Below are 18,151 nucleotides of genomic sequence, written 5' to 3' on the forward strand. Positions count from 1 at the left end.
TCTGGAGTATTCTTCAACAACGCCTACACCAAGTAGCTGCTTATGTTACTCAAAGTAACATAACGCAGTCATGATAAACATTATTACTTAAAGATGCTATAATGGTGATAATATCATGACATTTGATATATCCATGCACGTTCTGTGCCGTATAAAGGAGATTTATTCAATGATAATGATTTGGTTCCTTGCTTAAAAGAGCCAAGATCAAACTCTAGTTGCAGTGACTGCAATGCAGTACTCGTTGGGTTGTCAGTTTCCCTCCATTATCGGAGATGGCTGCTTCTTGCATGCATCATCATTACAAATGTGGCTGTGGAGCTGCCAATTGCAGACTCTCATGACATTTGACAGTGTGTACAAGAATGAATTGGCTGATTTTATTGGTGCTGTCCAAACTTTCGGATCTGCCTTTTTCCTTTGCTACCTGATTTTTTTGCTGTTTGAAGGAAGCAACGCTACGACTTGAGATTGATCCTCAGATAATTTTTACTTGTGCATTTTTCTCCCAGTCTTTGGTTGATGTGGCACACCTTCAAGGAGTCTCTCACCCTTAATCTCAGCCTAACTCACAGGAGGTATCCAAGTTTTAGTTATGAATACACAATTGCTGTAGGGATTTATCATCAATCATACATACTACAGGTTCACTCCATCTGGGCTAAGCTCTGACAATGAGTGCTTCAATTCCAGTCTTTTCTGCTCTTCGAAGTACCTCCGTGTTGGGCGCTTCTCCCTCCTTTTTGATGCCCATGATGTTCCGAATACATCTCATGTGGAACCTGTCCAACTAAATAATGTGTCTGGAGTAGGTAGCCCTTATCTCACAGAGATATAGGAGAGTAGGTATTACCATTTGTGCATAGCAAATTTTGTTGTAAGTTAGATACCTTGTTTTCTCCATAGTTTCCTATGTAAATAGGTGAATCTGAGCATGCTGTTCTTATTTTATTTGCCACCTCACTGTCCGTGCAGACATTTCTGGAGATTGCGCTTCCAAGATAGGTGAACTTATCGATAACCTTCAAGATATTGTCATTAATAGTCATAGTAAATGGGATATAATCAGAATTTGGTGGTGGTTGGTGGATTATCTCTGTTTTCCTTAAGCGGACGGGTAGCCCATCGTTGTCATCGCTTTTGAAAAACAGTCCATGATCCTTTGAAGGCCACGATCGCAGCATGGGCGGCACGGTAGCTCAGTGGTTCGCACTGTGGCTTCACAGCTCCAGGGTCCCAGGTTCGATTCCCGGCTTGGGTCGCTGTCTGTGCGGAGTCTACACGTTCTCCCCGTGTCTGCGTGGGTTCCCTCCGGGTGCTCTGGATTCCTCCCACAATCCAAAGATGTGCAGGTTAGGTGGATTGGCCATGCTAAGTTGCCCTTTGTGTCCAAAAGGTTTAGGAGGGGTTACTGGGTTACGGGGATAGGATGGAATGTGGGCTTAAGTGGGGTGGTCTTTCCAAGAGTCGGTGCAGACTCGATGGGCCAAATGGCCTTCTGCACTGTAAATTCTATGTTTTATGTCCTATGACATAAGGCTGCAGTCATCGGTAATCAGCAATTCCCTTATCATCGTCTCTGATATTTCAGTCATCTAAAGTTGAAGAGATTGCTGCCTGTTATTGTTGTGTTATGTAATTTGGAATAACACAAACTGCCACTTGATGCAGTTTTGAGTAAAAGATGCTCCAGACTTTGAAGTGAGTTCAATGTGTTTTATTGAACTATTAGCACAGTTCTCAATGAGTTCGACTCTCTGCTAATCTAAATGTAGTAACTCAGTCTAACTGAACTAGCCTTGCTCTAAGCCACGTGCTGGGGTGTGATGCCGAGGATACACCCTGTCTCACTCTGTAGATGTTGGTCTGTGGAAAGAGGTGGGTTGTGAGTGCCTCATCCCTTTTATAGTGAGATACCACCCCTGAGTGTCCTGACTGTTCATTGGTCGTGTCCTATTCTATGTGTTCATTAGCTGCATGTTTGCATATCATGACAGTTATTAATTAGATTTTCATCAAATGTCCCAGAAAGCTTCACAGCAAAGAATATGCTGAGGAGTATATGGGCCATGATGGGCCATGACACACTCCTGCTTCACACCATTTATTATGTCAAAGAGTTCAGTGTAGTCACCACAGTCAGCAACTTTGGCTGCCATTCCATCATGAAACTGCTATATTTACAGCTCTATTAGGATATCCAAGTTTGGCTTTCCACAAGGCCCCTCTATTTACTTTGTGAAAGGCTTTTGATAGGCCAACAAAGACTCAGTACATTTCCACCTGTTGTTTGTGGCATTTTTCTTGCATTTGCCAAAGGGTGCAGGTCATGTTGCAAGTGCCTCTGTCTTTCCTGAATTCACTTTGACATTCTGGCAGTATATGTTTGCTATGTGACTTATCAGTTTGTTAATTAAAACTTTTGCCAGAATTTTACCAGCTGACACAGGCAGCGAGATTTATCTGTGGTTGTCATATACAGGTGTTTGTCCTTTTCCTTTGTACAAGTAAATAGAAATGGCATTCTTGAATTCCTGAGGAATGGTTGGTCGATCCAACATTCTGTGATATAATTCTGAGTTTGACAGCTAGCTGGGGTCCCCTAGATTTGTAAATTTTTCCTGGGATCCTGTCAATAATCGCCACCAAATCATACCCTTTTATTTCTATTTGCGCCGTTAACTCATTAAGTTTGTTCCGAATGCTTCGCGCATTTAGATACAAAACTTTTAAATTTGTTCCACTGTTAAATTTCCCTACCCTTCCATAATTCCTTGGTGCATAAAGTCATTCATCCGTTCTGTCCCTCACCTTTATTTTCTGGTAACCACCCACCACATCGCTAACCTGCACTCTTACCTCCTCCTTTAATTTGGATTTTCTAATTTCCCCTAAACTGACCCCCCCCCCCATTCAGTTTAAAGCCCTATGTGCAGCCCTAGTTACGTGATCCGTTCGGACTCTGATCCCAACATGATTCAGATGAAGACTATTCCATCGGAACAGCTCCCTCCTTCTCCAGTACTGGTACTGGATTTCCAGAAGGTCTTTGGCAAGGTGCAGTACAGGAGGCTGCTAAATAAGATACAAGCCCATGGTGTTAGGGCAAGGTACTGGCATGGATAGAAGATTGGCTGACTGGCAGAAGGCAGAAAGTGGAGATAAAGGGGTCCTTTTTAAGTTGGCAGCCGGTGACTAGTGGTGTTCCGCACGGGTCAGTGTTGGGACCACAGCTACTCACGATATACATTAATGCTCTGGAAGAAGGAACTGAGGGCATTGTTGCTAAGTTTGCAGATGACACAAAGATACGTAGAGGGACAGATTGTGTTAAGGAAGCAGAGAGGCTGCAGAAGGACCTGGACAGGCTAGGGGAGTGGGCAAAGAAGTGGCAGATAGAATATAATGTGGAAAAGTGTGAGGTTATGCATTTTGGTAGAAGGAGTAGAGGCATACACTATTTTTTAAATGGGAAAAGGCTTTGGAACTCAGAAGCACAAAGGGGAATCCTAGTTCAAGATTCTCTTAAGGTTAACACGAAGGTTCAGTTGGCAGTTAGAAAGGCAAGTGCAATGTTAGCGGGGATATACTGTTGAGGCTGTATAAGGCTCTGGGCAGACCCCATTTGGAATATTTTGAGCAGTTTGGGTCCTGTATCTAAAGGAGGATGTGCTGGCCTTGGAAAGGGTCCAGAGGAGGTTCAGAAGAATGATCCCCTGAATGAAGGACCTGTCATATGAGGAGCAGTTGAGCACTCTGGGTCTGAACTTGATGGAGTTTAGAAGGATGAGGGGGGATCTCATTGAAACATGCAGAATACAGAGAGGCCTAGATAGAGTGAACGTGGAGAGGATGCTTCCACCAATAGGAGAACCTAGAACCCAAGGGCACAGCCTCAGACTGAAGGGATGATCCTTTAAAACAGAGATGAGGAGGAATTTCTTCAGCCAGAGGGTGGTGAATCTGTGGAACTCATTGCCGCTGAAGGCTGTGGAAGCCAAATCATTGACTGTCTTTAATACTGAGATAGATAGGTTCTTGAATAATAAGGGGATCAGGGGTCATGGGGAGAAGGCAGGAGAATGGGAATGAAAAACGTATCAACCATGATTGAATGACAGAGAAGACTCAATGGACCGAGTGGCCGAATTCTGCTCCTATGTCTTATGGTCTAAGATAAAATGTGAAAACATAGGAATCTGTCAGTCAAGAAACATCTGCCAAATGCAAAATAGGCAGGAATTCTTGCAGAGAGGTTTAATTTTAAAACATATTTTGTTTATTTTTCATGTTTGTCATAATATAGATTCTGAATTTACAAGGAAATAATCTGAGTAAGCTGAAGGGTATCTCCAAACTGACAGGTTTGCAGAAACTTACTGTCAGCTTTAATGAACTTGCACAGCTGGATGACTTTTCAAATCTGGTAAGAATTTACAAACTTTTAGTATGTTTTTTTAAATATATGAATGTATATATATATATATATTTAAATATAAAAGCTTATGGCTGTGCTGATTGACTCCTAAAAGGTATTGCCACCAATACCGAAAACCTTCCAGCAGTGGTGAAGCAAAATTAGTGTTGGCAACATTAAGAATGACAGAGATTTGGATCTTGTGATTCCCTATTCATATTTCACTGCTTTATTGGTTTTGGTCAGCACACAGCTCGCTGCCCAGAAACTATAAGATATTGGTTTCAATATAACACCCCCAATTTCCACAACAACAAAATCTTCTTTAATCTGTGCCGTTACCCCACCTCCCTTTTTTCCTTCTTTATTTTTTCCAAGCATTTTGTATCCTTGAATATCAAACGGCAAGTCCTCACCACTTTTAATTTAATGTTTTTTATCGCCACTACATCATGGGCTGGATTCTCCATTTGGGAGACTATTGTTATGGGCCAGGGTTTAGAGAACCCCAAAGTGTATCATGGAGTTCACCTGACCCACAACTTTTAATAGATTGTGGTATGGGGAGCACACGGCCCACTCTACAGGGGTGGTACAGCAGAAATGGAAAAGTACTTTTTAAAAGCAAAACATTGTTTATTCTATGAACTCAAGTTAACCTTTTTAAAACATACAGTGAACATCTTGGCAACCATGAATTCAAATACAACCTCCAAATAATACAACACTAAGTAATCCTTTAAGCTTTCCTTTTAACATCCATAAGAGTTAAAAACAAAACCTTTAACAGAAGCACATCAGGTTAAAGTCACTACTGAGAGAAGTTATTAGTTTTAAATCACCAAAGGATCGATTTACAGTTGTTATATTTCACAGAGAGAGACTAATACCCCTTCTGGCTGTGACTGCAGCTATCCAGCTCTGAAAACGAAACTAAAACACCCCCTGCAGCAAACAGCCTAAAATGAAAGTAAAAAGCTGACAGACAGCCCAGCTCCACCCACTCTCTGACATCACTGCAGTAATAAACACCCATTTCTTAAAGGTACTCTCACTACAGATATTTATATACACACCCATTTATAAACACCCATTTCTTAAAGGTACTCTCACATGACACGATGGGTGGGATTCTCCAACAATGGGGCTATGTCCCCATGCCCATGAAAAAACACGCGCAAATCACTCTGGACTTACCTGGAGAAAGTCCAGGGTGATTCTCCGATTTGCAGGGGGCTAGCAGGGCCCCGGAGTGCTCCTCGCAGCTCCGGCTGCCGATACGGGGCCCTACACATCCAGTCGGGGGTCTGCGCATGCGCACGGTGGCGACCTGTATCAGCCGCCCCGTGCGACATGACCAACCCACACTGCGGACTGGCACCGAAAACATAGACCCCTCCCAGATCGCGCGAGCCCACGGATCGGTGGCCCCGATCGATAGCCTGGCCGTCCTGGAAGCCCCCTCCCCCGGTGAATGATCCCCTGCCCTCCACCAGGGCGGTCGCGGACTGAGACCGCAGCAGCCACGTCGAGTGCCAGCTGTGTGGAATCATAAGAGAACCACGCCAGCAGGAACCCGGCCAGCTGCACTCGGTGAATCGCCGCCGGGGCCTCTTTCAATGGCCCCCGACTGCCGCCACTTCAACCCGCTCCCCCGCCCCGATTCTGGTAGTCTGAAATTGACCAAATGCTGGATACCATCGAGGAGAGGAGGGACACCCTCTTCCCCAGGGTGGGCTGGAGACTGAACCCCGCCCTACTGAATCCCAACACTAAATCCCAACACTAATGTCTTGGGTAAGGAAATCTGTCTTCCTTCCCTAATGTCTGGCCTACATGTGACTCCAGACCCAAAGCAATGTGGTTGGCTTTTTGAATGGCCTCTGGATGGGCAATAAATGCTGGCCCAGCCAGCGACACCCACATCCCACGAACGAACAAATACAAAATAATATGTATATCCCTCTTTGGCCAGGAGCCTTGCACATACTTGCCACCAGCTGCAGACTTCTCTGTAGACTTGCCTCCCAACATCTCACCAAGTCCTTCTGTGTCCCCAAGGATAAGGCGGCCCAACATGGGCACGAGAGCCAAAAGAGGGAGGGGAATCCAGCCCTGACCCTCTCTGAGGAGAGGGCCCTGCAACTCTCAGGGCAACGGCAGCAGCGGCATGGTCCAATATCCATGTATTTGCAGGTGAAGGGGGAGAGAGACAGAGAATGTTAACAAGATGAGGATTTCCTTGACCATCAATGCCACCAGGTTACATGGTCACCCTGAGTTGCGCTGCTGCACCATCCTCAGCCTGTACCTTGTTGGACCGATGACTGAGTATAGCCATGCCCATCCCCTTGATGATACCACTGTGGTATGAGGATTTCCAAAGGGCAGGGCTGGATGGGTTCCCACATGATCAGAAGCTCTGAGCCAGAATATGGTGAGCAGTCAGCAATGTGAAAAACCATCTTGCACCTTGGCTACTTTCCAAGGCTTAACCCAGGCCATTCACAACCTTTGCTTAGATAAACTTCCATCATCATGACTGTCTATTTCAACCTCTGTAACATTGATCTGTCTTCACATCTGCCTCAGTTAATCTGTGATGAAACCCACATCAGTACCTTTGTTACTGCTAGCTGAGACAATTTCAATGTTTTTGGCGGTGGGATGCTTTGGTCCCATCGCGGTAAATGGGGTTTCCCATTATTCGCACCCTCTGCTGCCAGGGATCCCATGGCGGGGGCTCCCTGTCAGTGGGACCAGAAGATCCCACCGGTGGAAACGGCTTGAAAATCTCACCCGTTATTTTTTAAATTCTTAACCTGGTTTCTTTCAACACCGCCTGACCTCACGCCATCCTATCGCTGTAATCTTTCACTATCCTCCGAAATCTCTATGCTCCTCACATTCTGACCTCTTGGGCAGGCCATTGGCAGCAATACCTTTGACTACCTAAGTTCAAGCTCTGGATTTACTTACATTAACCTCAGCACCTCTTTACTGCTCCTTGATGACATTTTTAAAACCTATTTAATTTACCAAGTTTCTGGTCATCTGCCTAATGTTGCTGAATGTTTATTTAGTTTGAAAATTGTCCTGTTTAGTGCTTTGGGATGTTTTACAAGATTAAAGGTGTTATATAAATACAAGTTGTTCCTGCTGAGATATTGGGGATATTTATTCATCTTGAAGTTAACAGCAGCACATGTATCATGGTAGAAACTTTCCAGGGCCAATAGTTACTTTGGGTGAAGGCACAAAAGTTCAATATGCACCAATAATAATGTAGATTTAAATATTCCATTGTTAAATTCCTTGATCTTGTTTCTTTCCTGCAATTGAGGAAACCACTGTGTTAGTTTTGTTTGTATAATTCTGAATCCATTGTTTTAAAATTCTGCAGCCTCATCTCACATTTTTGGATGCTAGCCACAACCGGTTGACAACATTAGATGGTTTCAATGTAGCAGAAAGTCTCAAATATTTGGATCTGAGTTGGAATCAACTAACTTACATTAAAGAAGAAATAGGAGTCCTCCGTAAACATGCATTCGACCTCCTTACACTCGATCTCCGTCATAATCCATGGAAAAAGGTATTTTCCATTGCCCGTTTAATTCATTAAGATTAACAACTTTAAACAAGAAAATGTGATTTAAGACCATTTTAAATGTAAAATGTGCTTGAATTGTTTTTATCTTTAGAGAACACGTTTAAATAATGTATGTACCCAACTGCTTACAATGCTTTGAATCAGTTCCATACATTGTTTAACTTAAATAGACATCTGGGTCAGAGAATCGGCGGGGGGGGGGGGGGGGGGGGGGTGGCGTGAATCCCGTCCCGCCGCTCTGACGGCGGCTGCCGAATTCTCAGGCACTGGTTTTCAGGCGGGGGCGGGGATCGCGCCGCGCCTGTCAGGGGCCATTGGCAGCAGCCCTCCCGGCAATTCTTCGGGCCCCGATGGGCTGAGCGGCCGCCCGTTTTTGGCCAGTCCCGCCAGTGTGGATTAGACATGGTCCATACTGGCTGGACCTGGCTTGGAGGGCGGTTAGCGGGGTCCTTGAGGGGGCGCAGGGGTATCTGGCCCTGAGGGGGGGGCCAGGCCCGTGGCCTGGCCCGTGATCGGGGCCCATCGATTTGCGGGCGGGCCTGTGCCGTGGGGGGCACTCCTTCCCTCCACGCCGGCCTCTGTAAGGCTCCGTGATGGCCGGCGTGTTGAAGAAACCCCCTGCACATGCGCAGGAACCACGGCAGTGGTTCTGCGCATGCGCCAGAACATGCTGGAGATCCTCCGCATGCGCCAACTCGCACCGGAGGATTCCGCAACTTCCGTGCGGCCCGACGCCGGTGTGGTTCACGGCGCTCTTTGGTGCCGGTACGGGCCGCCCTGTCGATCCCGGGGGAATCCCGGCCCTGGTATTTTTCTTGGGGCTTTGAAGCTAAAGGGGTCAAGGGATATGGGGGAAAGGCGGGGTCAGGATATTGAGCTTGATGATTGGCCATAGTAATGAATGGCGGAGCAGGCTGGAAGGGATGAATGGCCTCCTGCTTCTATTTTCTATGTATGTTTCTATGTATGAACTATGTTTAAGAGTATGGTGAACTCATAATTATTTTATTGTTTGGCTTCATTATCTATTCCCACTTTCAGAAGGTTCACAATCCATAGCATTATGGAAAGGAGAGATGCAGGTTTAAGTCTCACTTTTGTTAAGTTCCCAATCTCTGCTAAATGGAAGAGCAAAATCTATATTAGTTATATTTGTAATTTTATTTGAATAATTAATCAATAAAATGCTAGGTCAGGTTGTCTTATGATTATCAAATACAAGCAAACAATTAGCTTGTATTTTGGTTACTTAAGGTTCTACAGATGGTCCAAAAAATATGATACTTTGTATGTTTAGTCAGCTTTTCCAATTGGTGGCGACAGGCATGGAGATCCATAATTTGAAAATTACAGCTCACTATTTAAATACGAAATTTGTTGCATAATTTTGGTTGGTTTTTGCATGTTTTTGCAGTACATTTGTCAATATAGTTCTGCTTTAAAAAAAAAAACATAACTTTAATGAACTCCAGTTAATCTAATTATTCTTTTTACCCATATCAAATTTTAAACAGCCTGCATTACTACGTCCGATAGCCATTGGCCAGCTAAAGGCTCTCACTTATCTGAATGGGATCATGGTAACGGAGGAAGAAGCTTTAGCAGCCCTGCATATTAATGCTGAATCAAGGCTTACACAGGTATGGCCAATATTGATACTATCTTCTCTGATTTTCTTTCAACTGTCTACAATAAAATTGGAGAAAATTTGTTTTCTATAATTTTGACTTTTCTCTTCGGGCTGTGCCTATCCATTGTCTTGTCAAGTGCTATTGGCATACTTACTTACAGAGAATATAGGATCGTAACTTTCAAGCTCCCTAGCTTTCGATTGGGGGAGTACTCTAAAGATGGGAATCCCTCCCGGAATTTTACAGTGAAGTTTGCAGAGCAATTTTCCAGAAGTGCTAACTTCCTCTAGCCAATTACCATGCACTGGGAACCACCTGAAAATGCAATTTAAATTGCTAACTTCAGATGGTTCTCCCAGGTTACACCAATAGTTACCCATAAAAAGTTATAAGAATTAGAACATTTTCTAACTTATGTTGTACCAACCCAGACCGGCCGCCCCATGACTACCTACTACCACTCCGCCATTGTATTCGCCAACAATAATAATAATAATCTTTTATTAGTGTCGCAAGTAGGCTTACACTAACACTGCAGTGAAGTCACTGTGAAAATCCCCTCGTTGCCACACTTTGGCGCCTGTTCGGGTACACTGAGGGAGAATTCAGAATGTCCAGTTCACATAACAAGCACGTCTTTCGGGACTTGTGGGAGGAAACCGGAGCGCCCGGAGGAAACCCCCGCAGACATGGGGAGAACGTGCAGACTTTGCATAGACAGTGACTCAAGCCAGGAATCAAACCCAGGTCCCTGGTGCTGTGAAGCAACCGTGCTATCCTAAAAATAGCCGCTTGGCAGCGGTGGGATCACACCGATGCCCCAAGGAACCTCCCACCTCACAGGCTAGCTTCTTTCCAACTCACAGGCCCTCCCATTTCCCTGACCTCCGCCCCCTCAACCCTATGACCTTTGAACCCAATCTCCGACACCCCCACCCTCCCAACTCCAAACCCCCCTACCGACCTCTGATTTCTCCCACACTCCCAGCCCTGATCTTCAAACCCCTTCCCTCCCACCCACCCCTACAATCTCCAATTCCTAAAGGCCATTTATTTCTGATGCTAGTGGGGAATTATGGCCCAGAAGGGGCAATTATGTGCCTGCATTTTCCGCGAGCGTAAATGGCGATGCGGGTGTAAAATCTCGCAAGAATCTGGAAACTAGAGCATACCGGTGAGAATTTTGATTCCCAATTTTCATAAACCTCCCTGGTGACATAACGTGGGTCGAAGTCTCATTTAAATACATTTTTATGAATTTGAATAATATTAAAGGACAGTCCCACCACATGATTCCCTCCACAGAATATTGAAACAGTAGCAATAGGATGAAATTTACAAACTTAAACAAGTTAATTCTATTTATTACATTTAACACAGCTTTCATCACTTAAGCTAAAAGTATTTTCCCTTCTCTGACAGGTTTCTTTATTAACCCATTCACGGACTGATGAAGAGTGCCCTCGTTGCCTCAGTTTATTGAACTCTGCTCAGAATCTGACTCTGTTAAGCAAAATGAAGCCAAATTTATCTATTGACCAAACCACCTTCTGGTATCCTAAGGTTTGTAATAATGTTTGAAGTGTCACTAATTAAGGTTACAGAGTTGGCAAATAAAGCATTCTTAAAATAAGTCCCTGCTGGTGTAGGATTTGGTACCAGAATGATAGCCTTTCATAGAATCATAGAATTTACAGTGCAGAAGGAGGCTATTTCACCCATTGAGTCTGCACCGGCTCTTGGAAAGAGCACCCCACCCAAGGTCAACACCTCCACCCTATCACCCTATCCCCACAACACAGCATCCTCACCCAACACTAAGGCCAATTTTGGACACTAAGGGCAATTTATCATGGCCAATCCACCTAACCTCCTGCACAACTTTGGACTGTGGGAGGAAACCGGAGCACCCGGGGGAAACCCACGTACACACGGGGAGGATATGCAGAATCCGCACAGACAGTGACCCAAGCTGGAATCGAACCTGGGACCCTGGAGCTGTGAAGCAATTGTGCTATCCACAATGCTACCGTGCTGCCCTCAACTTTCAACTTAGACTAGTCATTTAATTAATATCAAATCTATTGTTTCAACCAGGTGGTTGTTAAATAAAATCCCTTGCAGTACCCTAAAACCTTTTAATGTTTACATATCTGAGATTAATTGTAATACAGTAAGTACATTTTAAATACTTCTGCTTTAACACCAGTCAGTCAGTAGGGTTGGTATTTGTGTTTAGCGTCGGGAGCTTAGTTTTAACGTTGTTTCACGCTGGGTTTGATGTGGAGTAGTTGCCATTTTGGAACAACCTCTCTCTCTGACTCTTTCTCCCAGTGCTGACAACCCTGCTTCTCACTGCTGACCTTCCCTCTAGTTGCTGACTCTGCTGGTCGTTGGTGACCTTCCCTCTTGACAACTACATTCTGTAGTCTCTCCTTCTTTCCCTATGTACGGTATGCGTTGTCTGCATAGCATACAAGAAACAATACTTTTCACTGTATACTAATACATGTGACAATAATAAGACAAATCAAATCAAAATCTCTCCAGCTTAGAATAATATAATAATAATCTTTATTGTCACAAGAAGGCTTACATTAACACTGCAATGAAGTTCCTGTGAAAAGTCCCTAGTCGCCACATTCCGGCGCCTGTTCGGGTACACAGAGGGAGAATTCAGAATGTCCAATTCATCTAACAAGCATGTCTTTCGGGACTTGTGGGAGGAAACCTACGCAGACACAGGGAAAACGTGCAGACTCTGCACAGACAGTGACCCAAGCCAAGAATCGAATCTGGAAGCCAGTGCTAACCACTATGCTATCGTGCATCTTACATCTGCAATCCTGCACATTGAAGCTGCTCTCGCTCCAAAACTGTTCTTCCTGCCTCCTGCCGCTCATCTCCTTGAGCCCTTGCTCACAGCGTAGGAGAGGGAAGAGGTGAGTGGGAGGGTCAGGGAGTGTGGCGAGTGGGGGCTTAGCGAGCACGATGGATGGCAGTTGAGAGGTCAGAGAACGGAGAGCTAGAGAGTTGGAGAGGCAGCATGGGGGAGTTAGGTAGAAACAGTTATTATATTGATAATGTTTTTACATTTCTTACGTTTTTAAAATTATTTTATTTCTGAATATAGGAATTTAAGAATACAAAATATTTCAACATGTAGGTTATATAATGTTTTATTGTTTTTCTGATTGGAAAGATCCCATAAAACCTAACTACTTCTTTAACCAGGTCCTACAGAACCTAAATACAGCATTTAGCTTAATTGCAATGGGAAAATCTGATGATATTTCACTTAAAGTTGCACTTTTCAGGAAGGCAACTACAACGTTAACTACTTACTGTAATGTAATAACACTCTCTGCAAACCTAATACAAATTTGTGTCACCTATTCATATGATCAATTAATTATGAAATATCTGGATGTTTGACCAGGGAGTTAAAAACAAACTTTTTTTCAACATTATCGCCCTTTGCATCAGTACATGTTAATTTCCATTTTGTTTTGTTTTAAAGTGTTAAATAAGTCATTAAATACCTACGTCCTTTAATATTTCGATTTGCAATTTGTATACAGATTACTACATTAAATTTAGATGGACAGAATCTTTCGCAACTCACTAATCTAGATAAGCTGCAGAATTTGCGCTGGGCTTCATTTAATAACAACAGCATCCGCAGATTTGAAGGATTGGATCATTGTCTCCAACTTGAAGAACTTTCTCTGGAAGACAATTTCATTTCTGAACTTGAAGGTAGTGGTTGGATTTTCACAGAATTGTTCTTGTTTTGCAGGTTTTGGATTTATTTCTCCCTGTACTACTTGGCAAACAAAATTTTATAATTTCAAAATAAAACTAGCAGCTTCTACACTTGACAATGTAAGAGGCTTTTTTTAAGCAAACAAGAATATCATTCAACCCTTTTCTAACAGTGTTTTTCAAACTTTCTTTCTGGGACCCACTTTTGCTAACCTATAGACCTTCGTGACCCATGCCGGCCAACCTTCGCGAGAAACCATTGTTGCTTACCTTTAATGCGACAGATGAGCCTGCTTGGTCCTCACGATCTCACTTGCTTTGTCATTCAATGTTTCTGCTAAGGTCTGCAGCTGACTATTTACATTCTCACTGCATCCTTTCAAATAAATTGAGGTTTGTTTGTCTTTGAACTCGCCATGCTTAGTCTCCAAATGCCTTTGAAGTTTTGAGTGTTTTAAACTTTCATTTTCCAGTACACCCTTGCATATAACACACCTGGACTTTCCATCCTGATATGCATTGGCACAATTAAAGCTGTACCTCAAGAAATCATCTTTATACTGCTTTGTTCCTGATATCATGATCCAAAGCCAGTGCAGTAGTGAGAAACATGCCTGCCGACAATTAAGCGTCAATTTGGCCTATTAAAGAATCAAATAAAAGCGATTTCACATAGCCCATCACTTTTATGGTTAGCACACAGGCCAATTGACAAGGGTTGCAATAAAATTTTAAAAGGTGTCTGGGGGCTGAGATTTTCTGAGTTTTGCCATCAGGTGTTTGAATGTGCTGCCTAGACACCACAGTTAATTTGTAGAGATCTTCATCAACCTGATACAGCTCTGTAGTAGCTCCAACTTGAGGGAGCCCATTAAAGGCACCAGCATCACCCTTCCTTTCCTTCACATGCACTTTCTTCCTGCCTCCCCTCAGCTGTGTTGAGCCTTTCTCAGCGTGCATTTCACACTCACTGCCCATTAATTGGCCAACCAGCATGAAGTACATTCTGCAAATGCCTCTGGGCCCATTAAGTGAGTGCATGCCCAACGGACGCAAAATCCAGGTCAATGTTTCATGTTGATAACCTTTCACCAGATTACATCCTGCACGGTCTTCAGTATTTGAAGAGCGGGGTGATGTGTTCCCCATGTAACCTAGTTAATAATTGCTCAACCTGAACAAATTATTTGGTAATTTATTTAATGGCTTTTTATTGGGCATTGCTGTGTCCACATTGACTAGTGTGTTTGCCTACATAACAACAATGACTACATTTCAACAGTAAGTCTTTGGCTGGACATTGGGTCATCCTGGGAATGTGAAAGTTACTGTATTAATGCAAATTGTTTCTTTTTAACCCTCTTATTTGTGTATTTATTTATTTTTGGTTTTAATAGGGATTTCAAAGCTGACCAAGCTGACTCGATTGAATCTTGGTAATAATCAGTTGAAAAATTTGGAAGGCTCTGGTCTAGATAAGTTAACGCATCTCCATCACTTGTCACTAGAAGGCAACAAAATTTGTTCACTTCGCAGTTTGCAGAAAATATACACCCTGATAGAACTCTACATGGGAAACAATCTCATACATAATAACTGTGAGATCTACCATTTAAAGGTAAATACAATTTGTACATTAATCGACAGTTTGCAGAATAGACATTTGAAATTCTTTTTGCTACATTTGCATTCTCTGAAAGAACTATCCATTTAATCCCATTCATCATCTTTTTCTTTAATCTTCTTCAATGTGAAGTGCTGCATTTTAGACGAAAGAATGAGGAGAGGCAATATAGACTAAGTGATAGATTTGTAAAGGTGGTTCAAGGAACAGAATGACCCAGGGATGTATGTCCAGAAATCTTTGAAAGTGGCAAGACAAGTCGATATACCTCTTTTTTTTAAAAACATACCTGGTCCTTGGGTTTATAAATCGAATTCAAAAGCAAGGACGTTGCCCTTAAATCTAAATTTTTATAGATGTCATTGGTGTATTGTGTCTTATTCTAGGTGTCATCACACAGCTTTGGCGAGGGTGCTGAGGAGATTTTCTAGAATGCTGCCAGGGATGAGGGACTTCAATTACATGGAGATACTAGATAAACTAGAATTGTTCTAAAGCAGAGAAGGGTAAGGGGACTTTTAATAGATTTAAAATCATAAAGGGTTTTGAAAGGTTAGACAAAGAGCAAACCTTCTTGCCAGCAGAAGGATCAGAAAGCAGAGGACACAGATTTATGTTAATTGGCAAAAGAGCCAGAAGTGAGAGGAAAATATTCTGTGGATTATTATGATCTGGAAGAGTGGTGGAATAAGATTTAATAGTAACATTTAAATGGGAATTGGATGAATTCTTAAAGGGAAAATAATGTAAGGCAATGGTAAAAGAGTAGGGGAGTGAAACTAATTGGATTGTTCTCTCCAAAAGCCACAATTAGCGAAGCGACCCCCTTCTAGGCTTTAAGATTCTTTGACTTTTGCACTTCTAAAAGCTATACTTTTTCAATTTTGACCAGTGTTTCTTGTGGGGAATTCCATAACATCAAAACATTATGGGTACGATCTAACAGATAAGTTTCTAAGTGTCATTTGTGGTGGATTTTGCTGAGTTCCCACCACTATCTAACTATACTTAGTCACTTTTTTGGGCCCTGGGGAATTTCTCACTGTTTAGCCCACACTTAGAATTTTCTTCATCACTGGGGAGCTGAACTCCGAGATGGGGCCATCAATTTGAAAGGGTGCCACAATCTCTAAGTGAGCTTGTTGGTCACCCCCACCCATGGGCATATCACTTCCCACTCACATGGGCAGTACACCCCCCCTCCCAAGTGAAGGCACCGCACTATGGGGTCCCTGAGGGCCCTCCTCTTCAGGCCTCCACACACCTCTTCAGCTCCCCCTTTTAGGACCCCCACCCTTCATCTCCCCCCACCTTCCAGAGGCCCCTTCTATCTGCCCTGCATCCCCCCCCATCCTTCATACTCCCCTCCACCCTCCTTTTATGGACATGGACCCTTGACAGTGCCACCCAGGCACCCTGGCGCTGTCCACCCTGGGGGTCCTTCTGCTGGCTTTACGGTGCCACCCGGGCACCTTGGCAGCACCAGGGTGGCAGTGCCAATATGCCAGCCTGGCAGTATCAAGGTGCCCGTTTTTCAGAAGGAGGGCCTGGGGGCCGCCCAGCCCTATCCTTTTTTTAAATTACTTTATCAGAGTTACAAAGCCAGAGCTCAGAGTGTGGACAGGGGCAAACCCCTAATCCAGCTCCTTGCCTGCTGCAAAAACCAATTCAAATTGAATCCAATTCATGGTCCCCACAAGAGAGATATACCAGAACCAGGCATTATACCTGACCTCATGCTCATCTTAGCCAAAAGGCCGAGAAGCGATACCCAGCCCTATCCCTGACCACCCAGGGGCCTCTGATGGCCTGGGAGAACCCCTGGGTGCCATTCCACCTGGTCCCCATTTGTGTGGTCCAGCACTAAACGGCGCCCGGCTGAGGCCTCCCTGTGGAAGCCAGTAGATCCCGGGAGGCCGGTAGCTCACCTGTAAGTATGCTTAAGTCGGTTTAAAACCTGCCTGTGGGCAGGATTCTGGTCGCGCCGCCTCGCAGGGTAGATTCCTATGAGATACCGTGGCTGCCAAGAAGCCTCACCCGGCATTTACCGGTCACGCGATATGGCTGGTAAATCGCACCCTTTGTATTTGTGGAAGATTATTACAGATCTTTTGAATTATAATATGCTTTGATTTTTTAAAATTAATCTTTTATATTTTTAGGGAATGGAGAATCTTGTCATATTGGACTTGTATGGAAACCCAGTGGTTTATAAACAGGAACATTATCGCCTCTTCGTCATCTATCACCTGCCCTCATTGAGAGCCTTTGATGGAACTATAGTGGTTAGTCTATGCTCACCTGTTATAAAAATGTTTTCTTTATTTATAATGGTGCAAGTTTATAATTCTCATGTAGCTGTCTGCCTTGACTGACCAGAGTACTTAACCTAAGAAAGTCCCAGATCTGATTGCAAGTCTGTAATCACCTAATCGCATTAGATGACGAGAGGGTTGACTCTAGCTGTTACATCTCTGCAGTCAGATGGCCTATTGATTTCTGCTGGCAAGACTTGAAGATGAAGTGTTGCAAAGTGGTGGAGGGTGGAACTGGACCACACAAGGAGTGGATGCTTTCATGAAAGAATTAGCAGTGCGAAAACACTCGCATAGCTTCTAAAATATGGAAATTCAGGTTGTTTCCTTTTCAGTGCTGAATAGCTAGTTCAGTAAAAATGAAAAATACACAATTTCTCCATAATGACAAATACTCTGTTTTACATTAGTACTAATGTGCTCTAACATACTAAACAAAGACACGCGGTGCAAACTCAGTATCTGGGTAATAACAATCCGACAGTCAAGTACTGTGTTTGTACAAAATGATTTGGGAGCCAAATGGAAGAATGAGTTATTAGGTCTAATATTAAGTAATGGGAATGCAAACAAAATTAAAAGTTAAAGGCAGTCAGACTGGATAAGACCTGAAAAAGTATGTGAGGATCCATGCTGTACGATTAACTGTGCCTAGTCATTGTGCTCCAGGCAACATGATTAATTTGTGCTGTCTGCTGGTCATGTGATTGCTATGTGCAGCCAATGCTACCTATGCTGTCCACTGGTTGCAGGCATCAATGAGGTTTTGATAGTGAGAGTGGCTGG

The 18,151-nt window shown here is 43.5% G+C and overlaps 1 protein-coding gene across 6 annotated transcripts in view; it reads left to right on the top strand.

The window, feature by feature from the left end:
- The window catches only part of lrrc9 (leucine rich repeat containing 9), a 389,985-nt gene that overhangs the window by 196,926 nt on the left and 174,908 nt on the right, over window positions 1–18,151 (top strand). For 4 of the 6 annotated variants that reach the window (XR_011938366.1, XM_072491694.1, XM_072491713.1 and 1 more), the window contains exons 17-23: window positions 4,307–4,426; window positions 7,821–8,012; window positions 9,545–9,670; window positions 11,084–11,224; window positions 13,243–13,423; window positions 14,824–15,044; window positions 17,213–17,335. Coding sequence is in view for 5 of the 6 variants with exons in the window: in XM_072491694.1 (XP_072347795.1) it covers window positions 4,307–4,426; window positions 7,821–8,012; window positions 9,545–9,670; window positions 11,084–11,224; window positions 13,243–13,423; window positions 14,824–15,044; window positions 17,213–17,335 (1,104 nt within the window). In the remaining variant the exon portion in view is untranslated. The remainder of the gene's footprint in view (window positions 1–4,306; window positions 4,427–7,820; window positions 8,013–9,544; window positions 9,671–11,083; window positions 11,225–13,242; window positions 13,424–14,823; window positions 15,045–17,212; window positions 17,336–18,151) is intronic. The other 2 variants (XM_072491705.1, XM_072491720.1) reach the window with 1 other exon arrangement.

This window comes from Scyliorhinus torazame, chromosome 2, assembly GCF_047496885.1.
Source record: "Scyliorhinus torazame isolate Kashiwa2021f chromosome 2, sScyTor2.1, whole genome shotgun sequence".
Taxonomy (NCBI): Eukaryota; Metazoa; Chordata; class Chondrichthyes; order Carcharhiniformes; family Scyliorhinidae; genus Scyliorhinus; species Scyliorhinus torazame.